The sequence below is a fragment of the Clarias gariepinus genome, chromosome 9 (genome assembly GCF_024256425.1).
Source record: "Clarias gariepinus isolate MV-2021 ecotype Netherlands chromosome 9, CGAR_prim_01v2, whole genome shotgun sequence".
NCBI classification, from domain to species: Eukaryota; Metazoa; Chordata; class Actinopteri; order Siluriformes; family Clariidae; genus Clarias; species Clarias gariepinus.
The window spans coordinates 29,162,329-29,184,986 of record NC_071108.1 but is presented as its reverse complement, the minus strand read 5'-3'; the positions used below and the strand labels follow the sequence as shown (position 1 = coordinate 29,184,986).

The following is a 22,658-nucleotide window of genomic DNA, read 5'->3' as shown; positions in this document are numbered from 1 at the left end:
AGCAGAGACTTTTCTTGTCTGCATATCAACACCAGCTGTCAGAACCGTTATCAATGCTGCCAAACTCAGCGTAGCTTGCAGATCACAATGAGTGTTGTTCAGATTGAATGAAATCAAACAGAGCCATTCTGTCTTTTTATAAACAATGTTTATTTTCAAGTAGTTTAACGTTTCATAATTAGCCAAAGTTCCCCACCAGAGTACAGACTACCAGCTCAGCCGAAGCCCCGTTGAATTGAACGTGTTTACAGAAATCCAATACCAAAAAAAAAAGGGAAAAAAAAAAGCCAGAAGGATGAAGGGAAAAAAAAAAAAGGTTTTATAGTGAGCATCCAGTGGGTGTGAGCATATTGATGAACATGTTCAACAGGAAAAGAATAAAAAGGTAACAAAATATACAAATGGATAACAGAGCTAAGCTAAGTGGTGTAGCTAACAACACTAGCCCCTTTTAAGGATCACGTGCAGGAGGCCATGTTCCCCAAAAAAGGTCGACCTGCAAAAGAAAGGAGGGATGGAAGGACGGTTTTAGGGCAATTAAAGATTATACAGTCTAATCCAACAGCCTGTTAAAGTAAACGCTAAAGCCTGGTTAAGACGCAAGATAAAGAGAATGGATTAAACGCTTGGATAAGAGAATCAAAATGATCTCTGCATTCAGTGAAACTAGTAGGCACAAAAACAGATCAACCCATCTTTCTCTTCTCAAAATTACTCTGTATATTAATCCCATTAGATATTGACAAACAGACCACCAGTTTTGCAACATCAAGTATTACGATTAAATATGTTGCAATACTTTAAAAGGTGGTCTCGAACTCACCCTGAAAGTATGAATAGGGAAAAACCTGAGAGCTGCAGCATTGTTACTCCAAGCCAATAAGCTCCACGTCGAATATGAGCGTGGCATTGGGAGGGATGATACCAGGGTGGCCTTTGCTCCCGTAGGCAAAGTCAGGGGTGCAGGTCAGCTTTGCACGCTGGCCTACGCTCATCTGCAAAACAATAATGTTCAAAACACACAGTTTTTTTGAAAACTGAGAACAGTAATTACATATAATTGTATACACACAGTATATATATATATATATATATATATATATATATATATATATATCTATATATAAATAACCTTTATTTAACCAGGCAAGACAGATTAAGAACAGGTTTCTTATTTACAACTATGGCCTAAAAACAAGGTGATGTGTGTGTGTGTGTGTGTGTGTGTATATATATATATATATATATATATATATATATATATATGCGCATACATATACAAACAGTAAATATATAAAAACAAGGGAATATTAGCAATTGGACCGTTAGAACTATAAAGCAATGCTGTGATCAAATCATGGCTAAAGGTTTGTGTTGATGTTTAATCAAAGGTACCTGAGCCACTCCTTCATCCCAGGCACGGATAACTTCCTGCTTGCCGATCTTGAATTTGAAGGGCTTGCCTCGGTCCCGAGATGAGTCAAACGTGTGACCGTTCGTCAGAGACCCTGACGTGCAAATAAAAGAAAAGCCTCAATGAAACGCAATAAACGTTAGATGGAAATGACACAAACGCGCGCCATGACGGCACATGGACAGAGCCTGAAACATGCAAAAAAGGAAGAGCGCTTAATAACGGACTCTGGGCGGGTCCACTCTGTGTGTGTCTCTCTCTTTTTCTCTCCCTCACACACACACACACACACACACCCAATCTGACAGTTTCGTCATTAAAATGACGACTGCTCAAGCCATGATCGTTTTACATCAATGAGTACGGTAATAAAAAATAAATCAGGGCTTACGCTTCATTGAAAAAAGGCGTTTGAAGTGAAAATGCATGTTGTGGCTAATTAACAATAGTACATGCAGTCAGATTCCTACCTAAATTAACGCTGCAATAACATTTAACAGCCACCCGAAATGACATGTTATCCCGTTATTATCCATTTCCATCTCCTGATAAAAAAGCCGGCCTATTGTTAATGCAGCATCCTGTCTGGATTAGCATCGAGGCTAACGGAATTTTTACCACAAGTTCATGTTAAGAGAGAATTAACACCACAGAGCTTAAATTATATCTTGCCTTGTTTTTTTTAATAAAACGATTATTACGATTTACTTACCGACATAGTGCACAATGCACGTCTGTCCTTTTTTGGGGAAAGTGCTTCCTGCAAAAGAAAGAATTGAAATGAAAAAAAAAGAGAGAGAAAAAAAATCAACCCCTGCGCTAATTCAGGTCTGCTCTTGCTAGCTAGCTAGGCGTTTAGCCTTTCGGCTAATGCTAACCCAGCCGCGGTGAAAAAAACCTCAAAGGAGTGAAAATTACTGGCTAAAATACACTGAGTTAATGAGGCATTCACGTTTGTTGAGTGTAAAAACGAACGAGAACGCGTTTGCGGGTGTTTTACCGTCTCCTGGTGTTATGGTTTCGACCTCGACTCCCATCCTGGCGCGGTGTTTATCGGTCTTGACTCTCGGCACAAAATGCGCTCTGTAATCAAGATTCTGGATATAAAGGTCCTCTCTGAGTTATAGCGATCTACCGCCCCTAGTGGACAGACACGGGAAGTTCATTTCCCATTAAAATGACGGGTAAACAAAACGATAAGTGTGCAGTCACACGCCTTGATTTAATTACTGCTCTTCCTTTCCAAGCACAAATCAGACACGACTGTATTATATAACAGCACTCGATCAAAGCGTGTGTTCAATCGAAGTCAAAAGCTCAAATTTCCTATTAGAGATCAATAAAAGTACACTACATCCATTTATACTGTATGTCCAAAAGTATATGGATACCTGACCTTCACCCATATGTACTTTATAAACATTCCCATTTAATGTTATAATAACCTCATTCTTCAGCAATGGCATGTTCAGCATGTTCAATTAGCCACAAGAGCCGTAGTGAGGTCAGGCACTGGTGTCATCCATCCATCCATCCATCCATCTATCGGCCCATCTATCTACAGAGCTGACGCAAAGTTTTCAGACCGCTTTAAGTTTTTAACATTTTGTTATGTTTTACACTACTGGATTCAAATTGGGTTCAGTTCTGGATTCTGACTGCGCCTCTCCTTTCACAAAGCTGTTATAAAGCTACTCCGGTGTTTTCTTGGCATTATGCTTTGGGTCATGGTCTTGTTGAACTTTAAACCTTCATCCCAGTCTGAGATCCTGAGAATTTTTTTTTAAACTTAGGATATATATATATTTTTTTTTCAATTTTCCCTATACACTAAAAAATCTTCCAGTCATAGTCACTTAAAAACATACCCACAGCATGATGCTGCTGCCACCACCATCTATTCATAACTATAGCTCATATACATGGTGTACTGTTAAGGCATTACCATTTATTTTGTGGTCGCATGTGGTTTTTTTGATGTAGCCAGTGTTCCCATATGTAATTACATAAAAAGTGTAAAGTCCACTTGCATGAAGATAGTGCAAAACCAAATACTGGCTAATAAAATACTCACACTGGTGCCTTAATTATCTTACAGATTTTTGACATAAATCTTCTCTAAATGAACTATGACAAAATAGCAGCAAGTTTAAATGTATTTATTATTAGCCTTAGCTTACAGTTATGTGAAGTGTTTGCCAAACTAAACCTTTTAAATTAGTCGTCACTTAAGCAATATTACAGTGCTTTTGTAATGAATATCAGCATGGCTGTGGGTTAGTTGTTGATATTCAGTCCAGCAGCATGGTTGCATGTGCGATACTGCTTAAATATAGCAGTTCTATTAAGGTTAATTAAAGTAGCTGTAATTGACATTTCAGACATGATATAGGTAAACATTTGTTTTATTTTCCTCCAACAAAAATAGTTCCCAAAGATACCACAGCTGGATAGCTGGATACCACATGTTGCTATGTTAACATGCAACTGCAAGAGTGAAATATAACATTGGGTTCTGTGAGGCAATTACAGGGGGGCACAGGCGCACTGAAACTGAACAGTAAGGGGGCTTTTCAACATCCGATTTAATCTCAAACTGATTTCATTTCCAGATCGAAGAAAATCAAATAATCTTCTCTAAGAAGTTTGTTTCTTGATACTCCAAGTTGGAGTTTGATACAGTATGTCATGTGTGGGAGAAAACCTAGGTATATAAAATGTAACATGCTCGTAATCTTAAAATGAATTCTCCAAAAAAAAAAAAAAAAACACTGTTGCAGATTGTAAGTCATTTGAAGGTGGGTTGTAGTGGTGTGTAGGTGGTTTGTGCCTCTTCGTAATGGGTAATAGAGTACAAAAATATGCTTTGTTGACATAAATATGTGTTGACATAAATAGGTTTGTGCTTTCACTACTGGAATGCTTGTAAAAAAAAAAAAACACTCAGGATGTGTACAGTAGCAAATACAGTAAAATGGCTAAATCCAACCCTGCGCACTAAACTAACAAAAAAGCATGCTTTAATAGATGGAATTGTGATGGAAGCTTCATAGCTTCTGTAGTCACAGTTATTAACAAGTCTTGACAATTCATAGCCAATTGTTAGTTGTACAGTAGTAGGTACTTTGTCGGGAAATAGTTTAAATTCCTAGGCTATTAGTAACAGTTCAGCATTTCACCACGTTTGAAAGGGTATGTAGCAGCGTCATTGGTGACTACATCATAATCACAAGTACATTGTACCATTTTACTGCTAATGCTTAACCAATACTTTGGTGATTTATAGCATGTGATGTCACAGAACCATCGAGAATTTGAATTTGAGACAGTTTAGCGTGCTCTAGCAAAAGCTTCAGGAAAGCGCGAAATTAAAAAAAACTTAAAAACGGTGGGAAATAATCAAGTGGTACAGATGTTCCTAATAAAGCGGCTAGTGATTGTGTATACAATTTTGTTACTCATAATAATGATTAAAATGTCATATTTCCGTACATATTACTGTATAATAAATGAAAACTAAACATTATATGAGGTTCACCGCAGCTAAAGCACTGATTAGCAATCCATTTACACCCATGTAACTGCTGCCCTTGTAGAGCACGGTTCACTCCTCTTCAGTGAAGACCGATGTGTACTAATCTGAGATATAGTTAAATTGCTTTTTGACCTCCATTTTGTTTTATGAAACGGTGCCTCTGAAGTGCAGCCTGTGCTAGCGTTACACTCGGCAGGGCCTGTCCTAGCAATGCAGTCCTTTTGCACGGGCTTAGAAGAAAAACACCTCAGCTGAGAAGAAGGAGTTTTCACTCTGGATTTAGAAGATATTGTACTAGTCTTTAATTGAAAGCTGCTCCTTGTAGACATGTGTCGCTGTAGTTTGACGTCTTCTTTGTTTGGAAGCAATCGAGACTTGGCTCTGTGTAAATAAGGAAAGAAAACACTCAACGGCTAAGAATGTCTTGAATTAAGGCACAGCTAAGTATTAAATATTTGATTAAAGAAATACTCCTGCAACATCAAATCCCTATTAATCATATCTTTAATCTGTGTCTAATTATAGTGACTAATTATGTCATTCAGTTCTAGTGAAGTGGTGTTGAGGCAGCCCATAAGTGTGTAAAATTCATTCATTTGTCTTCTACACCGCTTATCCTTTGGGCACAAGGCAGGGTACACCATGGGTAGGGTGCTAATCCATCACAGGACACAGACACAATGGATAAATGAGTCTAATCTGCATGTCTTTGGGCTGTGGGAGGAAACTCACCAAGCACAGGGAGATCATTCAAAATTTCACATACACAGACCTGAGGCGGGAATCGAACCCTCGACCCCAGAGGTGCGAAGCCACAGTGCTAACCCCTAGTCCACTGTGCCGCCTGCTTGTGTGAAATGTCTGAATAAATTTTTCATGAAAGTTAACTGTTTGTTCCAGACAGATTTGTGTTACTTTTTGTTAATAGGAACAACAATTATTTATGTAATATTATCAAAATGCGGCAAGAGCAATTTTGGTAAGATTTCCTCTTGTCCTTGTCTCATCATAAGATCGTTATTGTTAAAAGTTATAGTTTTAAAATTGTGTCAATGCCTAGAAATAGTCACCCACACCCTGAAACACTCTTTCACAATTTGAATCCTGGAACATGCCTGTGTGAGCGGGCAAGAAAAACTCCCTTGAGTCATTCAGTACACATAGGTCGGCAGCTGACTTCATTTTCTTGCTACATTACATCTAGTCTAGACCCGACCATCTCAAGCAAGCGCAGATCATAACACTGCCTTTAAAGTCTTGTACACTCGCCACTATGCATGATGGGTGCATCACTTCATGCACTTACCTTCTTACCCAGACACTTCCATTGCTTTGTAATAGAGCCAATTAGAACTCATCAGACCACATGATCTTGTTCTGTTTTTGCTTGCCAACATAAATCAAAATGTATAGTAGCTGCCTAATTTAACCCTTCGGTAACTTCCATTATATAACTGTGCTTGACGTCTAATCAGCAAGATAAGTGTCTCACCCAGAAACACTGTTTTCACCACTTTATGTGAATTGATGCCTGGTATTTCTGTTCTGTCCATCTTAGAAACATGCATTCCAGTATTTGAACTTTTCCATATAAACCCTCTCTGACGTAGAAGAATAATCATAACCCATCTTACCTCATTTGTTGCTGGCCTTGTTGGATCTGCTGCCGCTGCATTTCATTGATTGGGTAGAGATAGAAGAAGACCAGACCCACCAGCAGTAGGATGATGGGAATCGGTGCCAAAAGCAGGCGTAATGCCAAGACGACTCCTCCGCTGTGGCTGCATGCTCCTGTTTTATAACCTGTCAGGCTTTATGGAGCAGAATATGAAATGTAACACTGTAGTTTCACTCATGCAGGTATTTTCCCACTACCTAAAAGGACAGTATGGAAATTGACTGGAAAAAAAAAAAAAAACACACACACACACAACCTGGAAAAATTCATGTGCCCATTCGTTGAATGGAAGGAGTTCATTGTGTTCAGTGTACTGAGGAATACTGGTACACTTACTGTACTTGAGCCTCACTAAAATGGAAAAAGTGCTGTCTCTTTAAAGGAGCCCGCTACAGTTCTGCACTGTGTTTGTGTGTGTGTGTGTGTGTGTGTGTGTGTGTGTTTGAGAGAAAGAGAGAGAGAGAGGTGACTCACTGTAGTATCATGGTGGAGATGCCAGCAGAGAGACCTCCTCCGAGCTTGTTGCAGAAGCAGTAGCAGGAGAAAAACAGGGGCTCCATCGCCATGCAGCAAGGATTCGCAAGCATAAACTCATCCACCACGTCTGGCAACATAGACCTCACAAACGTACACAATATTCATCTTCATTATATCAGTTTCTTTATTTCTCAAATGTCCATCCTCTATTACAAAATCAAGTAATAGAGGATATTACAACATGTACACCTCTGCCTAAAACATAAAATGCGAGGAATTCATAATTAAGAGTTTTAACCATGCATTAAAGTTCACTGGGAAATTTTTTAATATCCAAACTACATTTTTATTAAGTCAAGGCAACCTATTCAACATGACATGAATAGAAGTGGTAAATGATTAAAACTGCTCTGGTTAAAAAGATGATTCAAGTCAATTCAAGTAGTCAGATCTAGGCTTTTGAGAATTTTACGCACCATGGTAACAAGAAAAGTGTAGCCACGCTGGTGCCAACCAGAATGCACATGATCATGTAGACGGGGAAGTTGTCTGAGACAGATGCTAGGACTATGACGACAGGAATAAAAAGCTGTTGAAAGACAACAAAAAAACAAAAACAAAATAAAAAAAAACGGGAACAGGCATACTATACGTCACATATGTCCAAACTGGAATGAATAAATAAAAAAGAACAATAAATGAATAAACACATGATCAAAAAGAAGAAGAAACAGAACAACCACTGCACTATTATTAACCACCTCTCCTCCTTTTAATGATCACTCCACTTCGTCATAATCAAAGGAATTGAACTCACGGGTATGCCGATAAAAAGAGTACTCTTCTTTCCCAACCTCAGTAGAATCATCTGCCACATGGGAACTGATACTGTAGCTGAAACCTAAACACCAAACTATACCATGTTACAATGTATACAATTTATATCCCTTTCATTTTTTTCATGATAACTCAAATGGAATCACTGTATCGATAATTTCAGTTTAAAGTATTTGTACATCCCCATAGTAGTTGACATGACTTCATAGACTATTATGTAATATTAAAATAATTACAGGTGGTGTTCAAGTCAAATAGGGACTTGTGCTAAAAAACATTCTTATGAATGAAGGTGTAAAAACAATTTCAAAAGACTTCAAGCAAAGTATGGTAAGACTGTTAGTCACGGTAAAACTAAATCTAAATAGTGTAAATGCCGCATCCCGGTCAAGGTAGCTCGCAATTTTTTCAGTAAACATCCAGAGTGGTGTGGAACCCCAGATCTTTAAAAAATGGTTGGATAACTGGTTTAACTTGCAAAAGAGACGCATCTGTCTCTGGGAACCCCATACAGTCCTGAACTCATTAAAGGAGTTCCTGGGAGGCCAGTGTATCAGACGTGAATCAGGCAGTCCGATTATGGATTATGCATTTAACATAGGTTTTATCAAAAGTCCTGTTTTGACTTGAATATCCCTCATACTATTAATTTAATTAATTATAAACTTAATCACCCACACTTGTACATGCCTCATGTAATTTCATCACAGAGGTCCTCCAGGATTAACGTCTCTCAAACCTTTACAGCTTGTTTCCACGTGCTATCCAGTTACTTAACTGCCCAAGGCCACCCTTACTGATCTTCTGCACCTCAACATTGTTGCACTGCAGTTTGCACACACTGATGCCATATGTTATATCGTCTTGTCTCTTGCTGGTCTCTGTGTAATGATAGATTGATGATCAGACTGTTGTGGGCTATATATTTCTTTGCTTAGAACATCAGGTTTTCATTAAGATTTCCAAGTATTAGACAGCTCTCTATTTCTTAAAAGATGGGTTTGGCGTAGAACACTGTCAGTGAGGGGAAACCTTCTCAACTTAGGAGTTTCAATGATAAACGATGTTTAGAATTCCAGTACCATTCCTTTCCACTCTATGGCGATCCATCACCCAATCAGTATCTGCTGATTGGTGGTTGTATTAGCAATAGGTGTGTTGCATTCAGTAATTATAACAAATACTTACAATACAATGTGTGTGCATCAAGATAGGTTAATAACTGCATAAATGGATTACCTTAAGATTATGCACTGTACTAAAGTAAGAATAGTTTAATGACACTTACCAGTATAGCCAATATTAGATATTGGAAATGAGCTCCCAATCCTGCCACATGGATGCAGAACAAAGTAAAGTTTCCTAAAGCCATCTGAAATGTGACAGTCCCAACAAAGGTAAAAAAGAGTTTGTATATGAGGGACATATTATGCATAATAATGGAGTTGGAAATTATAAATAATACAGAAATAAAATATTTTGGAAAAGACAATTTTTAATGCAAGCTTCTGTGTGGCAATAAAAGTGAAGGGGAAAAACAGAAAAGTATTCATTCTATCATCAGTAGATTGCAATTTTGAGCAAATTTTCCCATTGTGTGAGGAATATATCAAAGGAGATTTGTCTTAGAGGGCGCCCGTGAGGTCATGCATGTGGAAGGGGCGGATAGCGCTTTCCTGTGCATGGATAACATGCGTGTTAGCATTTATCCTCCTCTAATATTACCTATTGTGTGATAATGTGGGTAAAAATTGTAAGGTGACCAATATGAGGAGAAAGTTTCGAGGTTCAACTGATTCGAGGATATTCCTATTGAATCTGATGTGTACGTGGTGTCATAGTATTAAGCTATTATTCTTAAATGCTAACACCACCAAATCTGTTGCAAGGGTTTACTTATTACACTAACAGTCAAAAGTTTGGACACGCCTTCTAATTCCGTGGGGATTGAAGGCCAAATATTAAAATATGCAATAATCTTCTTTGAACGGTTGATGCTGAGATGTGTCTGCTATTTACGCTCTTCATAATGACTCTAATCTGAGGTGCTGTTTGTTAGTTGGTGATTTATGAGGCTGGTAACTCTAAATGATCTTCTAAAAGGCCTTCATGTCTTAAAATAACAACAGGCTGTCGTTGTTACTTAACGACCTAATGCCATATGTGTTATTTCATCATTTTCTCCGGTAATCTCCAGTTTTGTTTCAGGATGTCGAACATAAATCCAAAATAAATACATTGAATTAAAAGGTGTGTCCGAACATTTGACTGGTACTGTATATCTTAGAATCTTTTCACTGAACAGTTTATACAATTCCATACATGACGGGCTACAACTATTATATTCCCGATCTGCTTGTGCAAAATTCCCTAACCTGGAAAGCAAGCGAGGTAAACAGGAAGCCGAGCACCAGGCGCTGATACGAGACGTGTCCGATCAGTTTCTTCACATCCGCAAGGTATGATGAGCCCCTCTCTATCTGAATGCCTGCAGGCCCTAAAGGAGCAGAGTTTATACAGGCGAAACAAGCATCCACCTTTAACACAGACCGAAACTGCGCAGGAAGAATAAGGAGCTGGTCTGGTCGGTTTGCATGAAAGAATTACCTGCGAGACATTGTCAGAGGAAGAGTAGGGTGAAATACCTTGATGCTGTGAATAGCATACTCACCACTTTGTTCTCTCACTCCCAGAAAGAGCACCATAGAGCAGAGGAAGAAAAGAGCACCCATGATCAGAGCTGAAGTCATGAAGGCTTCTTGCTGATGACACATACACACACATACACACTGTACTTACCGGGCTTTCGGTTTGTTAGGTACACTATTAGGTAGACTACATAGGCGTAAATATACAGTATGTCTCCAGTTACTGTACTCTGAGGCCATGTATTGCTATGAACAATTTGTCAATGCGTGGGAAGTGATGACAATAGCACCACACTACCACAGAAGCAATGCACATTATCTGGTTTTTGATCCTGACATGTTAGCACATTAGATTGCTGTGGATTATAAAACATCTAAATGTCACTCCACCAACTCAGAATAAGTATCCTGCAGCAGTGCCGACCGACTCATGAATCATGGGGAACAACCTTTGTGCATGGATAAAAATGAGCTATAGTCTCTTATACCATTGCACATCTGATTGATGTATTTTCTATAAGAAGTAGCTGAAACAGCATTTCTGACTGTAAGGTTTATAATTAATACACTTGTTCATTTGTAGGGACTTATTTAGCAGATGCAAAATTGTTGATATGGTGAAGCTTGTCCAACGTCAGCGCTTTAGCAATCAGAGGAAAAAAAACTGGGAACAAGGAATGGCTTTGTAGGTTCTCAATAATACAACAAGTTTAAGAGCAAGAAACAGACTCTGTTATAGGAACAACTGTGTATATGTGCTATGAGGAGGTATGTCCTCCCTCAAACGCCTTAAAACCTGACAGTAGAATTCGCTATTGACGGTCTGGACCCTGGGGACGAATTCTCAACACGCAATGCTGTGAATAGGAAAAAGACGATGAGTAAGTACATGTTCGAGCTGTGGACCTGCCTCGCCTTTCCTGGTCAGTCTTTCCTCTGTAAAAACTGTTGCTTCATCTCAGGGTTGTCTCATTTTTGGGGTACACCCAAGTTTCATCACTGATAATGATCCTTGACATGTAGGACGGGTCATCGGCGGCATGCTGACGGAGTTCCTGGCAGACTTTGATGCAATGTTACTTCTGCTCCTGGATCAGTACGTCAAAGATCTTCCTGATCTCTCGTCGTCTTCCATTCATCTCTGTGGCAGAATTGCCCAGTTTCACACAGAATTTCACGTTTCGCTCTTTGGTCGGTCATACACTTCTCCCCGGATACGCCAACCCCAATAAGAGACATTAAAAATGTTTTATTTGCAGCATGACTGGCTAATCGAGAGGATAAGGATCACGACCTTGGATTGAAGTTTATAGTTAGCTATGAAGTACATGCAAGTGTTATATTGCAAATGTTGCTACCAAGGAAACCAGAAAAACTTGCAGGAAGCCAAATAGAAACTCACTCACTTACTCATTGTCTATACCGCTTTATCCTGTGGCAGGGGGCCTGGAGCCTATCCCAGGAGACTTGGGGCATGAGGCAGGGTATACCCTGGACAGGGTGCCAATCCAACGCAGGGCACACGCACATACACACACTCACACACTATGGGCAATTTGGAAACAACAATTAGCCTAACCTGCAGGTCTTTGGACTGTGGGAGAAAACCGGAGTACCCGGAGGAGACCCACCAAGCACAGGGAGAACATGCAATCTCCATGCATACAGAGACGGGAATCGAGCCTGGCCGGGAATTAAACCCAAACCCTTGAGGTGCAAGGCGACAGTGCTAAACACTACGCCATCGTAAGTGACTATGAAAAGAGAGGAGAACTGGCTGCGAGTGTGTACAATGTCAGGACAGTCTACAGTGGCAAATTTAACATAACAATAAATGGACTCTGATAAACACGTCAAATGCAACTATACTATGTGATAAATGACATAATAGGTTTGTCATGTGAGCATGTTAGACTGAAGTGCTTAATGGATATGGCTGTGTGTTCAAAAGCTATACCGTGTTCTGTAGTGAAGAAACAGAGGGAGATGGGGTGCTGTATGTGAGCTCATCATTATAGTCGACGCAGGAGTTCTCTCTTTCAGTGGTGTACACTCTTAACACCTGCCCCTGCATCACAGCAGCCAGCAGCATCGACAACACCTCCGCACTCATTCCTGTGAGAGACAGAGAGATGGAGAGAGACCGGGGGGGGGGGGGGATCACCCCTCTATTAACCATTGCATTCCACTGGTTATAGGTTATCCCAAACCATCATCTCAAACACAAGTTCCACACAATGTAAATAATACTCTTACTGTAGGCTGTGGCTGAATCTCTGTCCCTCTTGCTTCCTCCGAGAAACATATTAAGGGATGTATACGGGACATGATAGCACTGTTGAGAAGATGAGATGTGATTAACAGAGCAATAAGGGGTCGGAATGCTAGAAATAAACGTTTAGGCTGCAGATAAAGAATGAAAATAGACCAAAGATATTGTTCCATCCATCTAACTAGGAACCCCTGTAGCCCAACTAGGTACCATGGAGGCCAATGGTGATTGGTACCATTGCATTTATTCCCATTTTACGACTGTGGTAGAACCTCTGGTCTACATTCACACTCGAATTTACAAACTATGAGCAATTTGAGCACCCCAGTAAGCCTAATCTGCATGTCTTTGGACTGTGGGAGGAAACCCACCACGCATACGGAGGTGCTAACCATTAAGCCTCTGTGCTGTCTTAACATATTGTTACATGAAAAAAACAAAACAATCAATGATCGATGGACAACCAAATTTCACTATCACTGCACCTTTCGCTTTTTCTCCCTAAAGAATAATTTTAAACTTAAAAGAATGTATGACTTTAAAGATATAAATTTAAATATATACTTTTACCTCTAACGGTTACAAACCATTGACACTGGAGACTCCTTCCAACAATGCTATATAGCTAAAAGGGGTTTCATTATTAGCAGACAAACTCAATACAATTAAATTTTATTTGTATGGTGCTTTTAACAATTGACATCGTCACAAAACAGCTTTGCACAAACAGAAAATTATATATATATATATATATATATATATATATATATATATATATATATTAGGAAATGGACACACAAACCCCTTTGGCATGACTGAGGATCCTGCTGTTGTCAGAGCTAGGAATAGCCAGGAATAAAATATTTACAAGGGCAGGGCACCTTCACCGCTTTCTTTATTCTGTTTCACTATCCATGTTCATTAAAGCTATTAAAGATTAACTCATAATAAAATCATGTAGAGAAGGTCATACACTCATTAAAGTCTGGAAGAGACAGCTGATGATGAGGTACCAAGGCACACCAACTGAGGAGCTGTCTGCAGTATGTGGGATGAACCAGAGGAAGATGTAAGACAGAATGCCCAGCGGCATGGACAAAACCGACCTGAGGAACACATGAGACTGTTAGAACATGAACACAGCTAGAGCTCAGATACTACTAAAATAAAAAAAATAGTAGGTTCCATGCACAAAATTGTTGAAAACCGAATTTTCTTTTTTATCTTCTTCTCCACCCACCAAGGGAGGAGCTTGCCTATGGGGGTCGGCCCACTCCTGCTCACCAGGTACCCAACGAGAGGGTCAGTTATTGCGTCCCACACACGAGTGGTGAACAAGATCAAAGAGACAAAGAACGCCTCCATCTACAGAAAGCACAAAGAGAATGAAATAAAAGCAATAAATGTTAGAGCTTTCCTGGGTACATTCGGCTGTTATTAAAATGATTGAGTTTTAATTAATTAAATCGTACCCTACTCTTGAAATCAGGGCTAAGAGCTATGTTACGATCTAATGTGGTGTGGGTCAAAGATATATAGGAAACTTTAAGATATGCATTGTACTGGTAATAGAAGTTACTGAAAAACTGTTACTTTTTATTCTCACTGCTGTGTGTGTTTTCTCTCTATTAAAAAAAAAAATATATTATTATTTGTCCCGTCCAGTCCAGTGTGCTGTGACGGTTAAATTGGACATATTTTTTTCTGCTCCAGAAGCACTTAAATTCTGAACTATTTGTACATTCTTTATTTTTTTTTAAACTTTTTTTTTGCTTCGGACTTTACAATATAAATTTGGGGAATGCTTTTTAAAAAAATGGTTTGCAGCTGCTTAATATAATTTCTAAGTAAACTAAAATGCATATGACAATGACTGGAGTATAAAAGATTTTTGTTGTAGTTGCATTTACAGTGTGATGAGTTACCCATACACTTTGTATCTAGGAATTCTGGAAGAAAAAAACAACTAACAAAAAAAATGTCACTACAAAAATATTTGTTTTTTGATACATTAAGTATTCATTTAACCAGTTTATATTGTAACAACTAGCTATTAGTATTTTTAGCATGTGAAAAGAAGCAAATTATTACAGTGTCACCTATCATACCAGGTAAACTTTACCTTATTTTTACTTTTGCTGATGTTCACCTAGTTTGAGGTGCAGAGTGTATGTTTTTTTTATGTTTTGTGATTCATACTTGTGGTTTTAAATTAAAAGTTTGTTCTTTTGCACTAAGCATTAAAATTTTAGTTTTTGCCCTTTTGCACGAATATTCGTCGAATATTTCACTCATAGAATCAATGTGGATGATTACGACATAGACACAGACACTCAAGGGCTCATAAATATTTTAGTCAGGCTTGAGAAAGTAGTGAGGCTAAACGATACAGATTCTGCTCCTTTGAGACCTGGAGCAATTTGGAAAAGGTTATATGGGGTAAAGAGTGTAAATCTTGTAGAGATTTCTCGGGAAATGGTTTGTGACTTCAATTTCAACAAAAGGCCAAGATATAAAATGTACATTTTAACTAATTATAAAACGCTTTTCCCTGCTTAAAAAGTAAGTTCTATCAAGTTCTTTTTTGATCATGCTAATGCACATGCGACCAAAGTAATATCACATATGTAAGTTCTTAGTAATGGTCTAAAAATGCTTTTAAATATTTCAAACCGTATCTTTGGCACAATATCTATAGAACAATAAAAGTGCACTTATATGCATATGGAATCATGTTGGTTTATAGTGTGCAAACAGGATATTAAAAAATAATGAGTTCTAAGATAATCAGTATCAAAGGAGGTAGTATCTCTAGTATTATTAAATATTATATTAGTTCGGAAAACATGATCCGCACATATTCCACACCACTGTAGGACCTCATCGTGCAGAATAAATGCTTTTAGCAGCTGTTCATAAATAATAAATGCAAACCATTTTAGCCATTTCGGGAAGCACTGATGTGAAAAATATTTTTTGGCAACAGAAAGTGAGATCGAATGTGGCTGTGTTATGAAAGAGGAAACTTCTTAAGTGAACCTTTGTGTTTTGAGCGTGAAAGCATGTGAGAAGGGTCAGTGTTTGCATGGATACTTCTCTTACTTGTACAACATCCAGCAGAAATATTTGAAAGGACAAGCCCAGGGAAATATTAGTTGCCTGATATGGAATTCCTCCAAAAGCATAACATAACTTTGTGGCCAAAGGGATTCCTGCATTGTTCTAAAATGAGAGAAGAGTAAATGATAAATGATGTATGATGTATATTTTTAAAATGTTCAAAAACATTTGTTTGTTCTGTAACAATTTATCACATTAAGGATAAAAAATTTAATTTTTTATTTTATACAACTTTATTAATGAACAAAACCCAAACTGAGTTTCCATTGCTGCGTTACATGTCATATTAGGAAGGTAAATTACTTCAACACAGATTCCTTATAGTATATTTTATTTTAAATTTCGGTTACATTATAACTTTAACTTTAAAATTAATTTTAAAGTCAAAGCATTAGCGTAGCGAGGGATTATAAAGAGAAATAAAGAGAAAGTCCTGGTTTGATTTGAACAGCCTGCATGTTTTACTTTCGACTCCACTACAATACGCAACATCTGTTGTTCCGTCTTACTTATAAATGAGGGGCGGGGCACACCAATCAGGATACAGTGCATGTTTTGTTGTTGGATGCACCTAGTCCCCATGTCTACCTAGCAGTTTAAGAACATTTAACACAAGATCTTGGCAACAGCTTTCAACACTGGAATCGAAAAACCCTTAACTCTAACTCACTACTTCACCTCCCACAGTCTTTCCCTTTGGATACTTGAGTAGATTTAAAGCCAGTACTTTTCTTTATTACTTAAGCGGAAAGTGAAATAGAGAACTTTTATCTGGATTATTTCTACTCTTTTATTTCTTCATTTAAAGATTTGCACAGCACTGTGCACCACAGACTACTGACTAGGGTCACTTTAATATAGCCAATCCAGCTACTGTACATAGTTTTGGAAACTAAAAAAAAAAAAAGTGGAACATGCAAAAATGTATATATATATTTGACCATTTTATTATTATTATTATTAATTCTAATTTTGAAGAAAAAACAGTCAAAGGTACTTGTTAAGATATGATACAAATCATATTTTCATGTTAACTTAATCTTCTATATTAATAGCTATACAACCTAAACTGGTTTGTTGGAAACCGTTTTAAACCTACTGTAGCTCTACCATGTTAATGCATTATTGTTTTCCGACTGTGTGAAATCACAAATTACAGGTAAAACTTATATCTATAAAAAAAAAAAAAAAAAAGGTCCAGTCACAACCAGAGAGACCGAGACACTTACACAAGGCTCTTCCTTTCTGCTTTTCTCATCTGGTTCAGCCACGGTACAGGAAGAACTCACTTTTTTCCACGATTGGAGCTCATCCTGTAATGACTCAGCCAGGGTCATCCTCCTGCCGCCTTTATTAACTCAATTTCGTGTCCTATAACTTTCTTATGGAAACTACTACATGCATTTCAATTTTCCAACTCGAGCTCTGATCCCATTTGTGTTTTTCCTATAGTTTTAGTTCTTGAGACGGGTGAAATGTAAGAACTTGCGTGTTCACACCTGCTAATCCCTGAAACGCTGCCCAACCACAAACACTCCGGCCTGCCATAGGGTGAGATTTACAAAAGCTAGGAAATGTGATATTAAAACTCCCCGTCTTGAGCGGATTCTCTTTGGAATTGACGAGTTTTGCAGTTTCGTTTAGGTGTTTGATTATTTTGTGCTTTTCTCTTATACTTCTACACAATGCTAGAACGGTAAGAATGAATTCAGCACAATACCCGACCGGGTTGATTCAGAGAAAGGACAGAATAGAAAGGACTGGGTGTGTCCCCTTGCCGTTTCATGGACATGGAAAACAAAAGCTAGCATTAGACCTGTCTATAAGCAGGGAATGCACTCTATCTACTCTGCTTTTCCTGTCCATAATCACAGGAAACAAGGAAAAAAAAAAAAAGAATAGTCACCCCTGTTGAATTCCACTTCATGCCATTTTCACACCAGTTAGTGTCGATGAAAGCTTGATGAAAACTTTCAAAGCAATCGCCTGAGTCACAATAATTCATTTTATTTATTTTAATCATGACAATCCGTCAGTCAACATGGATAAATCATCTGGGTATAAAATACTCAGTTTAAAAGAACAAACTATTTGTAATACAGATCTGACATGGACTGAGTGTTACTGAGCAGAACAAGCCACACTAATCCCAACTCGGTTAACATCAAAGTGAATGCCAGAAAGATATACTTTTTGGTGTTTATACATTAAAGGAGCTTTAAAGTTCTCATATTAATGGGAATAATCTATAAAAAAATACTCATACACATACGCACACACTTTAACTAGAAGGTCAATGCTAAATATTAGCCACTTTTGTGCTGTCCTTGGCTTGGCGCATTCCATACAGCCACTTGATCACGCGTGCGTTTTTTTCTATGACTGAAACACCACAGCTGGGCTTCTCATCATTGGCTGCTTCTTCCTCATCTTCACCCTCCCCCCCTTCGGCAGTGCACTCCGATGCAGGAGCGCTAGCGCTGCGCAGACGTGAAATGGATGCAATGTCCGACCCGGGTGTCAGCTCGCCAAAGTCTGATGGTTCAAGGCCACAGTAGTTAAAGAAACGCTCGACTTCGGCACCAGCGCGGGAGAAACGGTCACTCACATCCGATTTGGAACGTGTAAGTGACCGTCGTTTCCTGGAGCAAACTGAGGACTTGTTGGTGACCGCAGGAGACGGAGGTGGGATGGGCCCTTGGGCTAAAATGGGAGATGTTTGTTCTGTTTGTTCTTTCGGGGATTTATCAGGAGAAGTTAAGGCAGGAGAAAGGGGTTCGGTAGGGAATGAAGGCGAAGACTGAACCGGGCTTACATGGGACTTCACAGGACTGGACAGGTTCATGATGTCATGCCGGCTTTTGATCGGCTGAAGAGGCTGCGGTGGAGCGGAAGTTTGTGTGTACGGCCTGAGAAGCTGCAAAAGCTGCGAGTGGACGCGCTGCCCAGGTAGCTGCGCGCGGCATGGCTTTCTCATCTGCGGTGTCCCTAACTGAGGCTTCACATCAACTCGCCGTACAGTTACGGCATACGCAGAAGACCCGTTAGCAGCTAAGCCATCTCCTGATGTTTTCTTAAGGGGTGTTGGTGATGAACCGGATTTAAAAAGAGACTCCTTAACCGCATTTAAAGCCGTCGAGGAAATTGGAGACCCACTGCCTGCAGAGGAACCTGGCCTTTTTTCAAGGTTTTTCATTTGCAAACTATTCGTTGGGGCAAATGGATCACATACTCCATTAATCAGGCTATTCAGGTGTTCCAGGTTAAGAGGCGGGGCATCGGGTTTCGATGTGGTACGAGCAACTGGTTTGCGCATCGGTTGTGGTGCACCTGGCCGAAGCTCCCCGCTGTTGCCGGAGGGCATTAAGGGCTTCCGGATGATTGGCAGCTGCTTGTTGAGTGCCACTTGCTGGCTCTTAACATATTTCGCCTTGTCAGCCTCGAGGCGCTCCACAGCACTCGGCTTGCGCTGCCCCGGAGCGGAGTCTGCAGTTTCGGGCAGTCTGGCTAAACGCCTCGGAGACAGCCCAAGAGCGTCCGCAGACATACCGGTAGTTAACGGCCCCCTTTTCCTTCTGTCACTGGTTTGCATAAATGCAGGCAAGCAAGGCCTGCAGGCAGTAGTGATGGGGTAACGTAGGTCTCTGTAGTCTATCTGTACCTGCACGAACAAAAACAGGGAGATGAGGATTAATAACGGATATAAATGACGGGATGAGGAAAGGTGTTTATCACTTCTAATTAAACATATTGATCATATTACACTAGTTTAAGCAGGCCACAGGCCAAAAATGTTTAAGCAGGCTGACAAAAATGTCTGTGTGTAAAGTTAACTTTTCTTAAATGAGTAACTCCATGGAACGGACTTGACTCATTGCTAAAACACGGTCTTGCGACAATGAAACTGCTGTAGGGTTTGCTTAAAGATAGCGTGAGGTCACCTTGCACAAGACGTGCCCACTGCACTCCTACGCAAAAATCCACTTCACCACATGGGATAATGTACAGGTAGGAATTTTTGTCCTTTATTTTTCTACCAACCAATGATCTCCTTGGACTTTCACTTACAACAGTCTCTAGAGTTGAACAGAATGGTGGGAAAACAAACAACAAAAAAAAGTACACCCAGTGAGTAACAAAGTCTAACGGTCAAACTGGTTAGAACTTACATGAAGGCTATGGTAACTCAATCACTTTTTACAACCACGAGGAGCAGAAAAGCATCCCAAAGAGCACAATATATAATCCTCTGCCGTAAGGTTCTATATCAGGGTCCACATGCTTATCCTCGATCCAAAGTGTATATATTTTTCCATGCTCAATAAAGTTTTTTTTTTGTTTTAAAGAAGATCTATGTACATGAACAGATATGCAACACAACCAGGTTCTTTTACTGGCTCAGATATCTAGTAGGTTAGTTAAATGTTATTATCTCACCGTTAAGACATTAATAATTGATAATTGAACACAAATGAAATTAAATTTGCAAGATTATGTTTGCACACAGGTCCTGCAGCTAAAAGGTTCCACATACACATTATATTCAATAATACGTCTTGGAATGCAAATATTGCAAGTCTGTTATTTGACTCACGACATGAGTCACAACAGGACGGCAGAGGTACCGTTAATCGACCTCGGGCTACTATGTATTTTTGTTGATGATTATGTTTGGGGTGTTTTTCAGAGCCAAAAGATTACTCGATGATTGCCGACATTACGTGATGTTTGTCACGCGGCTAAAACAGTACCCTAGCAACTGATAGCTTCTGTTCTGCTGATTATTTTCCTATGCGGTATGGTGTGGTGAACTTCGTAACTAATTCACAATGAAAAACGTAATAGGTATATTCATTTGCCTTTGATTTATTATAATGTTAGTATATTAGATGTTTGATTCTTCCTGGATTTTTAGTGTTAGCACTAGCGTTAGCATTAGCTCATTTAGTGTTGCAAATGAAACAGTGATGTGGAATTCGTTGTGCTTTGCAACTTTATGAAGCAATTTGCAGGTAATGTTAACTAATTCTGACATTTCAAGCTTTCTAATCAGTACCTACCTAATCGTTGAATCCCAAATAGCGTAAAATGGAAAGCTGGTGCACTATGTAGGGCATTTAATCCCTTGTTCCGCACACCAAGTAGTGCCCTTGTTCATGGGGAAGAGAGGGATTTGGAATTCAGCCTTGCGTTAGATGCCAGTTAGCGTTGTAGCGTGAAACACAACACAGACGGCATATGTCGAAGACGACATAACGTTATCAGATGTACTTTCTTGCTGAAAATGCTTCCAAGACTGGTTTTAGTATGTGGGTTTTGGCACTGGCATCGGGTAAGTAACGTCCCTTTCGCTATCTGGAAATGGGTGTGATCATGAGGACAGTCAATAAGAGGTCAATAAAAGAACCAATGCACAAACATACATGTACCTAGCCAGGTGAGAATAATGATAATAATAATAAGAAGAAGAAGAAGAAGAAGAAAAGATTTTTGAAATAACTTGCACACACACAAGCAGACATCTTCACTTCCAAACACACACCTCTATATACATGAATGAATTCCAGAAATAAAGCAAGGCCAGTCATGTCCGTTATCGACTGACTGCATGACACTAATCTTGCTTCACACCTAAAACGTGAACTCAGAAAGCAGGACTTATTAATATCACCTAGTGCACAAGACCAGGAAAAATTCCTTTAATCAACCCACAGGACTGATGTACTTGAGAATGTAAAGTGCTCCCCGTACGTTACACCTACGTGACAGGAAGGAATGCGGCGTGGGTTTCAGAAAGATGGAACATGATCCTGAGTCACAGAGCTCAGGCAGCTGAACTGAGAGCTTCATGTGTGTGGGTTGGTTAATAAATTTCTAACTTCGTCTTTCTCTGTACGGCGACGAGGCTCCTGCTACTACGCGTTACAAGTGCCGGACACATGGTCAGGATGTTCACCGTTCCTCTAACGTTCAAGCCAAAGCTTCACCTGAGGACAAAGGGCAAAGTAAGCTTTCGCTTCTTCCCGCTCACCATCTGTGAACCGTGCCATCACATGGGCTCATTCGTCTTTTAGTGTTATTATCTCACTTTATCTCCATTGTAGAGGTCCCATCCCCCTCTCCACCATCTTCTCTCAGGCCTGCTTCCTTCTCTACGAAAAGGAAGATGGAATTATTCGAGCCATAATGTGATTTCCATGGACGATAAGGCTGGTAAATTCTGGATAGAGTTCACTGGAATGAGAAGACTTGCCTGTACATGAGTCTATGTGAATACTAAAGTAAAAGTAAAAGGCACAGTGCTGATAGACGGATCCTTACGATGTAAAGGAAGCACATTAAACAATACAGTTTCAAAGTTTTCGTACAGACTTTTTCAATGATCATGTCACTCATATGCTAGAATCGAGTTTGGACAGAACTGGGAAAAGAATCATCATGCTCACATATTCATATCATTACATAATCACTCATACACACCTATACAGACTTACCTGTGTGTGTGTGCGTGTGTGTGTAGCTGACAGGTTACAGATCCAAGGTCGTGTCCCAAACTCACACTCTTGCCGTGATACAAAAGAGATGCGAACAACTCCAACTGATCAAAGTTTGTGTGTGTGTGTGTGTGTGTGTGTGTGTGTGTTTAAGCATATGTGTGTATACCTGCACTGACAAGA

The 22,658-nt window shown here is 39.4% G+C and overlaps 3 protein-coding genes across 6 annotated transcripts; all 3 read right to left on the bottom strand.

Moving 5' to 3' along the window:
• Positions 1–126: 126 nt before the first annotated feature.
• fkbp1aa (FKBP prolyl isomerase 1Aa) lies at positions 127–2,525 on the bottom strand. 2 transcript variants are annotated; one of them, XM_053504087.1, is made up of 5 exons: positions 2,415–2,525; positions 2,127–2,174; positions 1,396–1,508; positions 824–995; positions 127–496 (listed from the first exon to the last, which is right to left on the bottom strand). In XM_053504087.1, the coding sequence occupies exons 1-4, from the start codon at positions 2,449–2,451 to the stop codon at positions 867–869; spliced, it is 327 nt and encodes a 108-aa protein (XP_053360062.1). In that variant the 5' UTR covers positions 2,452–2,525; the 3' UTR covers positions 127–496; positions 824–866. The 2 variants fall into 2 exon arrangements, with proteins under 2 accessions (XP_053360062.1, XP_053360063.1); XM_053504088.1 differs by having other exon boundaries at positions 849–995.
• Positions 2,526–4,377: 1,852 nt separating this feature from the next.
• Positions 4,378–17,318, bottom strand: mfsd2al2 (major facilitator superfamily domain containing 2a-like 2). Its single transcript, XM_053504495.1, has 14 exons — positions 17,211–17,318; positions 15,964–16,083; positions 14,102–14,226; positions 13,835–13,967; positions 12,846–12,924; positions 12,547–12,704; positions 10,613–10,703; positions 10,317–10,438; positions 9,230–9,313; positions 7,922–8,005; positions 7,581–7,693; positions 7,102–7,245; positions 6,584–6,760; positions 4,378–5,330 (listed from the first exon to the last, which is right to left on the bottom strand). The coding sequence occupies exons 1-14, from the start codon at positions 17,316–17,318 to the stop codon at positions 4,982–4,984; spliced, it is 1,887 nt and encodes a 628-aa protein (XP_053360470.1). The 3' UTR covers positions 4,378–4,981.
• A 654-nt stretch (positions 17,319–17,972) lies between these two features.
• Positions 17,973–22,658, bottom strand: fam110a (family with sequence similarity 110 member A). 3 transcript variants are annotated; one of them, XM_053503506.1, is made up of 2 exons: positions 22,476–22,658; positions 17,973–19,642 (listed from the first exon to the last, which is right to left on the bottom strand). In XM_053503506.1, exon 2 carries the CDS (start codon positions 19,571–19,573, stop codon positions 18,281–18,283), a length of 1,293 nt encoding a protein of 430 aa, XP_053359481.1. In that variant the 5' UTR covers positions 19,574–19,642; positions 22,476–22,658; the 3' UTR covers positions 17,973–18,280. The 3 variants fall into 3 exon arrangements, with proteins under 3 accessions (XP_053359481.1, XP_053359480.1, XP_053359482.1); XM_053503505.1 differs by lacking the exon at positions 22,476–22,658 and adding an exon at positions 22,013–22,428; XM_053503507.1 differs by lacking the exon at positions 22,476–22,658 and adding an exon at positions 19,923–19,941.